Below are 11373 nucleotides of genomic sequence, written 5' to 3'. Positions count from 1 at the left end.
TTTTTACCCAGAAGAGTCCCTCTCAAACTGCCCTAAAAGAGGCAGTATATCAGTGAAACTGATCCCAGAGAGCTCCATCCAATACTATCCAATAAGTGAGGGTAACCAGTGAAGAGAGAGTTCTCCTACAGGAGTCTGTGAGGGGTTAAGCCTTACTGGCTGATACTGAACATAAAAAGTGCTGGTACTGGTATCTGGGCAGCAGTCCCCATGACAACGCCCTGACTACACACCTGTAGCTTGTCAACAGCTTGTCCTTCCCCCCTTGTTTTTGATCTGTTTCTTTTGGACACAGGAGGGGCGCTGAGGGTCGGAGGAAAAAGGGGTGGATGGACTGTGGATGCTACCGGCTGCATACTCTGGTGGTGACCTCTGACCCTTCGTCCTCGTCAGTGCTTAAGAGCTGTATGGTGGAGCCCAGTAGTCCCTGTAACTCTGGTACACAGCGCACCAACTCAACCATCTCCTCCTCTTCCTCCTCCTCGTCGGCCGGGCGAAGCTCGTCTGGCGCGATGCTTGTCTGGCTAACTGCCACCTGCTTCCATAGCTCCGCCTGTGAGATGCTCACCACCTCAAAGTGAGGGTAGCGCGCCCGGAAGATCCGCGCAGACATCTTCAGTCGCTTCAACACGTCCATCAACAAGAACCAGTTGCAGAAACTGTGAGGTAAAAGTGGGGAATAGGAAAAACATCAGGGTAGGTGTTCCTGTGCAACACTGAGACAATAGTAGGCACAGCTCCCACTGGAGAGCTGCAGGGTAAACAAGCGTTTCAAACCTTCATGAGCACACTTGATTTTGCTAAAAAAAAAAAAAAGGCATCAAATATCCAACGTACACAGTGGAATTCAAAAGTACATCGTACAGTAGAAAAACGTGTTAGATTACAGGAGGAATAAAATCATACTCTGCTTTAAAAGGAGGTGATAGAGAGTTAAATGCAAAATTGAATTCTGAATGAGAAGAACACTGGTAGAATTACAGTCTCACCCCTGTGTTAGTGATATCTGAATGTGATAGCAGGGTATGAGGGGTTCAGAGGAGAATTCAAAAAGCAGGCAATCCATCTCTGAGTCCTTCTCTTTCTCTGGCTCTCTCCATTCCTCCTCATCTCCATCCTCAGGAAGAGACAGCAGGAAGTCCCAACAGGCGTCTTGGTCAGTTTCTGAAGAAGTGTATTATACATGATAAAAGAATTTACAACCGTACTTAGAGCACATAATGCTGTATTCCGTTGTGTGCAAGTGACTCCCCCTAGTGAACAAACTAGTAAACATACAACCAACAATAACCAATGCTCCATTCCAGTGATGATGGAAACTATCTACATCCTCTAGATAGCTAATTAAGAACTAAAGATAAAAAAAAATTGTAGCTGCATGATGTGCCTGCAAGCAAGACATAACTTTTATTGAATGTCAGAGTGAGACAGGTATACTGACAAGAGATGGTTGAGCAAATAACTAGAAAATGTGCCTCTTACCAAACACAGAGCTACTGTAGAAATCCCATTGCAAGCTTGGGTCCTGATCAGTGCGCCCTTCCAGATCTGTGAAATACTCTGAAAGACATTTAGCATCAACATGAGTTACTGTGATACTTACATATTTAAAGTATATATAAACATATAGTTATTACTGTACATGTCTATTTAAAGACTGACTGCCTAGCAATAGCTGGAGACGCGGCATGGTGTGTTCTGATTCATTACAAAGGGCACTGTTCCGAAACTCTACCCATTTCTCGTCAATTTAGGTCTGCGATTCTGTTTAGAGACAGTTGTTTAATGTATTTGGTCATGATTACAGAGCAGCTGATGATGATCATTAGTGCTGCTACTAACTATTATTTGGTAACCGATTAATCTGTCTATTATTTCATCGATCAAATGATTAATGTGAATGATTAATTTCACTGAAATTATTCGATCAGATATATGAGAGTTTTAGCTAAATTTTATGGTCTCCCATGAAAATATTATTGTGCTCCACTAGAGGTATCTTGAGAGCAGAACATAAACAACAGTGGTCTGCTCGTAAAGTGCGGGATGCTAAGGAAACTGTAATTATTAAAGGAACTAAACAGAAATGGACTGGAAGGCGAAAACATACAATATATAAATCAAAGACTTATCGTTGGCGGTCCAACTCAAAAAATGACCAGAAAATGAAGTTTCTGTAGACCTTGATGTTGTGATAGAAGAATTTCGCTATGTCCACATGCATATAAATCAAAGGGTAAACTACTTTACAGAGAGTAAAAAAATGGTTATCTAATGATTTTGCTTTGGTGTGAAATTGATTACTGTATGAAAGATGTGTATTGGTACTGGACTGAAAAACTCTTACCCCCACAGACAAACACACACGCGCGCACGTGCACGCGCACACACACACACACACACACACACACACACACACACACACACACACACACACACACACACAAACAATTGCTTGATTATGAAAATGCCATTAATTTTCTGCACTGATTAATCGATTATGTCAATATTCACAGCAGCCCTAAGGATGATGCTTATGATGTCTGCAAGGAAAAAATAAAGAATTTGATACATCCTACCATTCAGGAAGGTCTTCATGCTGGGGCTTTGGGCCAGTTTAACTGCTGTCTGTCCAGAGTATGTTGCCAGAGTTGGGTCAGCACCATGGTTGAGGAGCATCCAGACCACAGCCAGGTTATCTGCTGCTACAGCATCATGAATGGGCCTATGAACATTTCAAACATGGACCAGTTCATTTACAATTTTTAGATCAGATGTTAATTACAATCCACATAAAGCACTTCATCAGCTAAAACTTGCTTCAGTGTCTGACATACTTTGACCTTGCTGAAGCATTTGTAATCTCCTAAACCATACCAGTAAAACAGGGTATATTTATATTTATTCAATTTATACAGTATCGAAGAAAATGTTTAACGTTTTCGCTTTTGTGCTCTTGCCATAGAAGAACTCTGTTAAGGGTGATTTGATGTGCTTAACTGGTTGTGATAGTTGAGTCTTGAGAAGTTAACAGTTAGCAACCTCAGCTAGAATCAGTGGAAGAATATAGGTCCACAGTTTGGCCAGTTGAAATCTTGGCCTTCTTGCTCTCATGGTTTCCAGCTATGAGGACGCTTATACCAGCATCTTGAAACTGACAATGCACCACAATGCATCAAGCCCCCACTGATTAAACTGTTTCAATGTTAAAATATAATGAAGAAAGAAATAGGAGATCCGTGAACCTCTTGTTTGTTTCAGTGAATAACAAAACATGATGGAAAAACACGCTAAATTCCCTTTGGCCTCTTTAAGGGTCACAGAGTTGCTGCCCTGACTTGGCCTCTCTAAAATATCTCTGAAACCTACCGTGTTCCATCTTGGGCACTGCAGTTGACATCTGCTCCATGTCTCAGCAGGACCTGCACAATGTGTGTCCAGCCACGAGCACATGCCTCATGTAGGGCCGTGTAACCTGCATTGTCGCGACGATTAACTTCCCGGATGTCCTTCTCCAGACAGTAGAGAACCACATCCTACAAGACAGACAGGGCAAACAAACTGTCCTTCATCTTAAATCTGAGCATTAATTATAATGGAATTAATTATAATAACATTAACATTTTTATTTACAACTTTCTTTTCTCATTGAGACATTGAACACTGTGCTTGAAGACGTCAGGTGTCAAAGTCGGTTATACTGTATTAGAACTACAACAAGTATTTGTATCAAGGCATTTGTGTCTTACATGACAAAAAATTGTACATCAAAATAACAATCTACCCACTGGCTGAAACGGCTGACTTTCACAATACATGGATGCTTTTTTCACAACCAAAAATAACTTTGCACAAGTGCGCTACATAATGTCTCACGCATTCAGAGATGTCATATGAATTGAAATATCATAATATGAGCAGAAATTTAATTTTATTCACGTGCCTTCAAGTACAACAAGTGAAATGCCAAACAGTATGCGGCACAGTCAAATACCTTTTAACTCATAAAATCATACAATGTCCAAGTGAACTCAGACAATCAGAGAAGGCCATAAGATAGCACACGGTACCTGGTAACCCAGCCTAGCAGCTCTCTGTAACAAAGTCTCTCCAGCGTTCTTGTTAACAATCAATCGCCGGGCCTCTGGAGGCACAGGACGACTGGGGGTCAGGTCAGGCGTTCCTCCCCTTCCTGTGCTTCCTTTCCTCGGGGACACAGGGGACGACGAACCCTTAGGTGTGGCAAAAGGACCGGCTGGTTTCTTCACCGCAGGACTGTCCTCATCTATAGGGAGAGAGGCAGAGCGCTTCCCCAAGCTGCCACGTTTGGTCTTGAGCTGCAATAAATATTTCATGAGGTAATGAGAGAGTTCTGTGTTAAGGTCATGTCATTATAAGGACAGCAAGAGCCTTACATGCCGTGCTGTTCTCAGAGAACTTCCACAAAAGTAGTAAGGGAAAAAAAAAAAAAAAACTCTTTTGTAGTAACTTTATATGCCACGAGAGGGCAACATGAGACCAAGAAGGATGATATTAGATGGCAAAGTGGAGAGCCAAAAATTTGGATTAAGCCTGAACAGGCAGACTATAGACTATAAAATTACTGATGTAGGGATGACTATAGGATGCTAATGACATCATGCAATAATAAAATGTATTGATACAGAGAATGACCAGTCATTATGATAACCTTACCTTCTTGTGTTCATCTGTATCACACAAGTGCTTGCTTTTGAACTTTCTCTTCCCTGAAGGCTTGTCATTAGACTCTGGGGTAGGCGGGCTTTCCTGACGTCTAGTGGACCCTGAGCGGGTAAAAAGGGACCGCCTGGGACTAGGATCTGGACTTGACTCTTGACCCATCAGTGTGGCACTAAGGCGTGGGTACATACCTGTTCTCACGTCTACAAAAACAGAGCAGAACCGTGCTTTTCAGTATACTGTCAATCTATGATTACACTGGGTAAACACATCCGGTTACATGTTTTAACTCACACTTATGTCTGTCTACTTCTGCTTCTGTCTTTTTTTTTTTTTTTAACACAATGGTACCTGTCGATGTATTTATACCATTTACAGCTGCAGTCAATACTATCTGTGGCAGAAGCATGACCAGAGAGTTAGAGTGAATGGAACTTTCAGAATCAATTGTGCTGGCACACCACCAAGCGCCCCCCTCGCACCGAACTCATCAAAAAAAAAAAAAGAAAAGAAAAAAAACAAAAAACAAAGAGGTATACTGGGATACACCACTCCAGTCCTAAACTAGCAACGATATGCGCTGTTTGTTGTTTAAACAAGCCTTCTATGTCATTCCTTTGCTGAGAAGTGCCCACACTTCCCACGAATACATCATATCCTAATGACAAGGCAAGGGTAAAAGTTAACAAAACTACAACCAATGGGGACTTGAGAGGGTCCTGTACTTCAAATTCAGACCTTTTTCATGTTAATAAGTCTAGCACATTAGCGGTGCAACTTGTAACTGTAATGGTCAATTTCTAAACATTGAAAACAGGTTTGAAAACCAACACTGACCTGTGTTTGTGTCATCTCGTATTGGGAGTTTTACACCAGCATCTCTCTCCTGTTTCTCCATGTCTGCCGCCTTGTCCTTCTCTGTGATGTACTCGCCATTCTGGTACCTTCTATTCCTGCAGCGCCTCCTCTTCTTCATGGCAGGGGTGTCCCCACCCTCGCCCCCCTGACTGGACTTTGCCGTTCCTGCATCTGCAGCCTCAGCTGGCAGGGGGTTAAGTCTTGGCCTGCCCCGTGGTCGCCGAGGAGGTACAGCAGTAGTTGGAGCCGGTGCTGAAGGAGGATCGGATGCCGCATGCGGAGTTGAGGGAGCAGTTAAACTCCAGTTTTTCCGTAGAGCTTCATCAGCTCGGTGACGCCCCCTTCTTAACCGGGGAGAAGAACCCTCCTTGGTTTCTTGATCTTTACAAGGCCAGCCAAGACTGGTGACTGAAGAATGGTCCTCCTCACTCTGTAGGCCACTAAGTGGGCTACTCTCACAACCTGAGGAACATACATTAGCGAGACATTCAAAAAAAAAAAAGAAAAGACATTTAAAAACATACATTAGCGATACATACTCACCCATGTCACAACTGGATAAGTCACCACTGAACCATGGAGGTATTCAAATTAGTATTTTTCTAGGTCAGTGCTGCTGAATCAGCTCCTTGGGGACGTCCAGATATTTCATGTATTTGTCCTTCTTAAGATGCAAAACACCTGATTCATACTGCCAACTAATCATTAAGCCTTTGATTACTAGACTTATAATAAGTAATTTTGACAAAAGACCAGATGGATGGGGCTTCTCAGGCAAAGATTTGGGAAACACTGTTCTAAGACATTGACATGGGGAAGAATGACTAAATTTACAGTACCTGCTTTGCTAGTGACGGGTTGTTTCACATTGTTTATTCTGCTCTTCCCCTTACGTGTCCTTCCCTCCTCCTCAGAGACAGGGGATGTGGTCTCTGTCAGTTGATTCTGCTCCAGCACAGGTGAAGACACTTTCTTCTGTCACAGAAGACAAAAACGCACGTTATGAGTCATTCTGTCTCATCATCAGATACTCCCAAAACTGGTAATGATGCCAGTTATGGCAACAATTCATATTAATTTTGATCACTTTTTAAATAATTGTTTTAACTATCTCTGTATCAGGTCTGGTTCTGTGCCATGGTTTCAGTAACAAAATCTATCTGTTGATATTTCAATAACTAAATCTATCTGTTAATATGTTGATATCTCAGTGCAAAATGCTACTAAATGAACCATCACATCTGATTTTAAATACAGTGATCTTCAGACATGAGATCTTCAGACATGTCTTTCAAATTAAAGGTGTATTCCTTTGAATTTAATAAGTTTTCGTTCAATATAGACAGGAACTCAATTAGTGTCATCTAAAAAGTCTGTACGGCAAAGGAAAACAAGTCTGCTATATGACTATATGGTATTCCCTTATGTTCTTGTGATATTCAGCTTAGAGCTGAGTTTGTAAAAAAAATATTCAAAAAGCCCAAGAAGCTTGATGCTAAAACTGTAAATTACGCAAAAAGCACCAGACACAAAACAAACCTTCTTTTGTGGAGGCCACTGCTTGACTGAGACACTTTCCTTGACCTGTTGTTTTTTCATCGTTGTTGTACTTTTCTTCTGTATTTCTGGAGATGTTTTATCCTTACTGAGCTTTCTAGGTTTCTTCGGTTTAGTAACATTTGTTTTTCCTTTGGAGGGCAAATCCTCTTTGGTTCCATTTGTGGTCTTCTCTCCCTCTATTGCACTCTGGCCCTGGAGGATGGATAAGGCAATCCCCTCTAGCCTGACAGGAGGAGTTACCTCCTCCTGCACTGTCTTCTCTTTCATTTGTTCTCCCTCTAACTCCTGGGCTAGCATACTCTCCTTCTTGTTCCGGTCCTCTTGAAGACTACAAACAGAATCTTGACAGTGCTTGACCAGTTTTGAGGAGATCTGATCGCCCTCATTTGCCTTACTTTCCTTCTGTTTAGTATGTCTCTCTCGGCTTTTCTCTTTGGGCAGAGGAATGGTCGCTGCGTCCTGTCTGTTGATGACTTGAGGGTTGTCAGCCACTGGAGATGTTCTCCCTGGCTTTATATCCCATTTCTCAGTACCCTTGACAGAAGCTAAACCAGAGGCCAGATTCTGCTGGAACGCAGTGTCTTGGGGTCTGTTAAGCACACTTGCAGCTTCAATCCTTCGGGATCCTACAGTGACGGGATTACAGCAGCTCTCTCCAGTCAGTGCAGTTGTCTCCAGTGCTTTCTGTTTGACTATGGACTCCAGGTTGGATAGTGGTGACTTATTTTTTTCCCATTTTTCGTCCTCGATTTTAGGGCTACTTTGGGGGCTCTTAAACACTGAGGCCTCACAGTTTGCGTTGGCCTTGACCTTCTGTGGACCTTGAGGTTGGGTGGGCCTCCTTTGCACCGGTGTGCCCTGGGATTGAACAGTAGGTTGTTGCCAGAGTGGCTTGATGCCAGAGGGTGAATATGGTGTTCCTGCTTTTCCACTCAATGACTTTCGAAGGGGCTGTGAGTTGGCAGAGGCTGACAGTGGTGTAGTGAGCGCATCCTTGGATGAAAAGCCCTGTGTTCCAGCTGAGAGAGTGTTGCTTGAGTGCTTGGCACCTTTTATGAGCTGGTTACCCTTAACAACAAATGGTGCCTTTTTTCCTCTGGAGGCTAGCTGCTCTCCTTGATCAATAATGGAGATAGTCTCCTGTTTAGCAAATGTCTGGATATCTTCAACAAAAGCAGCAGTTTTTCCATCTTTACTTCGTAAGGTGGATGCTAGTATGGGACTGGCCACTCCTACGTATGTACCTGGAAGGCTATTCAAAGAACCCTGAGGTGAACCTTTGACCCAGGATGCAGTTGGTTCCAAAGCTTGGTGGTTGGAGAGTTTTGAAGGTTTCTGAGTGGCACCATTTTTCTGAGCATCAGGCAAAACAGCATATGAAGTAGCTGAACCAAAATTTGCTCCTTGAACCCTTTTCAAATTTGCAGTATTCTGTGGGTGTGGTTCAACTGGGTGATGCTCTGTAGTAACAGCTGGGCTGCTCTGAAGATCTTTGACAATTTTTTGACGTTTGGATTTTGAGGAAAGGTCGAGGGGCAAATCCCTTACCTCAGCAGGGCATGCTGCATTATGTTCTTCAACAGAAGATGTCTTCGGCTTCAGATATGCCAGTGAGGTCTTATCAGCACTTCGGTATAAAGAACCTTTCTCGACAAGGCTCAACAGCCTGCCTTGCGGATTGATACTAGCCAGTGCTGGGTTACAGCAGATGGCGGCAGATGGGGAGATCGTGAAACGGGGAGGTGGGACTGATCCCACAGTTGCCTGTTGTACTGGGAGAGCAATGGCTGGTGTTGCCACTGTGGCCACACTGGACTTATGCTCTGCTCCAGCTTTACACCCCTTAGCACTGGACATGGAATCACACCTAGCTTTCGAAGCTGACGATAATGACTTTTTCTCAGTTGCAGGGCCCCTCCCTGCAGAGAGGTGATAAGGGTATGATTTTAGTGAGGGTGTCATTGTAGTTGAAGTCGGGGTTTGCTGTGTCCGCTCTTTCTGGAACTGACTAGCTGTGGCTTCTCTTAAGGCTGCAATCTGACCCAACCCAGGAGGCAAGGTGATCTTGCAGAGAGGTGAAGCAAAGTTAGTGGTGGGAAGGAAAGCAACAGGCTGACCTGTTTTGAACAATGTTGAGCAATGGAAGCCTGGGGGAAGACTGATCACAGACTGGGTCTGCGTTGGGACCTGTGTTTTCTTGTTTGTAGTCAAATTACTGGAGTTCACTGGGTTCTCTGGACTGACCTTTTTACCATTGGGCCACTGGTGAACAGGGTACGGGCCAGCAGCCTCAGCCTTAGTTTTGGGCACCTCTGTCCTCTCAGGCAGCGCTGAGTTCACAAGAGCAGGGGTAGACATGGGTGCATTGTTATGAGTTTGAGAAGGAGGGACCTCTGGACAATGGTTGGAATTGGAGGCCTTGTTGGCCTCAATGCAGACATTGGACGCCTTGCAGTCTGCAGTCGTCCGAAGCTTGTTTTGTTGAGTATGAAGCACATCTCCTCTGAGTTCAGGAGGCAGTGTCTGCGGTGGATTCCCCACCATACTCTCTGAGACAAGGTGAGGGGCACTGCTCTCTCTACTCACTGTCCCTCCATCCCCTACACTCACTGGCGAGGGATCCACCTAAACAAAATAAAAAGGAAAAATGCTAAACACAAATTGTGAAGTAGACGCTCAAACACAAGATCAAAAATCTTTATTACAGTTTTCATTCTATTGAAAATAAGCTGATCCATGATGTGATTAACCCTTAAAGAATCCTACTTCTCCAAGATCACTGGATATTGCAACTATACTAAATAGCTCAAATTCAGTGCTTCATTTGTTCCAAAACCTAAAGTACCTCTCAGTACTGTAAGAAAAATTGTGATGTTTTCACATTGACTTAACACATGTGACAACAGCATTCAGCTGCTTTTCTTGTGTAAACAAGGTCAACAAAGATTTTTCCTCTTTCTAAGGTTCTTTGAGTTTCATACTACTGTGATTTTTAACCATTTTTGCTTCTGGGGATAAGTTAATCACTAAGCACAGTTAATCACAAAGTGATCAATATCCAAGAAAGAAAGAAAGAAAGAAAGAAAGAAAGAAAGAAAGAAAGAAAGAAAGAAAGAAAGAAAGAAAGAAATCTTGAGCCCCTTCATCAAAGAAATGATTTCCAAAACCAGTGATTCTTCAAAATCAGCATTATGGATCAATGCATTCTATCCTTAGCTCTTGCAAAATTAAACTTAGTCTTGAAAAAATTAAGCAATTTTTGGATATGAGAATATCTGAATATCTGACTTTCAGTAAGGCGGACTAATTTCTTTGGTAAACCCAACACAAGTAGTTGAATCTGAGAAATTTTAGTATAAGCTAAATTTTGCAGAAACAAATTTCACATTAGTAAATGTGTAAAGGCAACAAGACATTACTGGCTGCTCCGTATTGAACATGTATTGAACAGTCCTGAACGTCTAGAACTAAGTTTCATTCTTTATGCACTAGCAACCGAGGAAAAGTGCAATCTCCACAAGATGAATAATCCATAACTCTTTCTTAATCTTAGTAAGAAGATGATAAGATGTCTTTAGGGTGGGAAAGTTACCTGCATATGCGTTTCTTTAGCACAACATTCCTCGCATCGCGTAGACTTCAGGTATACATTAAGAGAGTTTTGCTCTGTTCAAGCAACTAATCTGTAAATTAAAGAAAAAAATCCTCTTAAAATTCTTATTAATCCTAAACTGTTTCACTAATACTAAAATGCTGAGACAATTAAAATTGAACAAGGACCAAAACACAAGTAACAAATTATAAATAGAGGACCACAGCTGTTTTGAAACAATTCCAGCAGGTTAAAAAAGTAACATATCCTGTATTTAAAAACTTCATTAATGACCATGGTAATTTAGCAGCAGTTATTAATCAATCATCTAGAGCACTAAGACCAAGGGCATTTCTCACCTAATGGGGAACCCCTTAAACAGGTGATCTACACACAAGCATGTAGGCAGGCATACACACGCATGCACACTCACACAAACACACACACACACACACACACACACATAAAACAATACCTGTACTTTAAACAGTTAGTAGCTTATTTGCTTCTAATTTCAGCTGACTCAGTTGACTGTGCTTTAACAAAACTATTGCAGAAAAATGTGTGAGCAGAGCAAAGCGTAAAAATTTTAACTTCTCACTTCTCTTTTTTTTTTAAGTTGATACCTTTAAAACATCCATTTACATTATCCTCTGAGAGAA

General features: G+C 42.3%; 1 protein-coding gene across 1 annotated transcript; it reads right to left on the bottom strand.

The window, feature by feature from the left end:
- Positions 1-343: 343 nt before the first annotated feature.
- Positions 344-10717, bottom strand: bcorl1 (BCL6 corepressor-like 1). Its single transcript, XM_030765470.1, has 11 exons — positions 10712-10717; positions 7099-9744; positions 6399-6534; positions 5539-6021; positions 4696-4904; positions 4071-4337; positions 3370-3536; positions 2580-2725; positions 1483-1560; positions 990-1164; positions 344-659 (listed from the first exon to the last, which is right to left on the bottom strand). Exons 1-11 carry the CDS (start codon positions 10715-10717, stop codon positions 344-346), a joined length of 4629 nt encoding a protein of 1542 aa, XP_030621330.1.
- Positions 10718-11373: the final 656 nt, after the last annotated feature.

This window comes from Chanos chanos, chromosome 2, assembly GCF_902362185.1.
Source record: "Chanos chanos chromosome 2, fChaCha1.1, whole genome shotgun sequence".
Lineage (NCBI taxonomy): Eukaryota > Metazoa > Chordata > Actinopteri > Gonorynchiformes > Chanidae > Chanos > Chanos chanos.
This window is presented reverse-complemented; position numbering and strand designations above follow the sequence as displayed.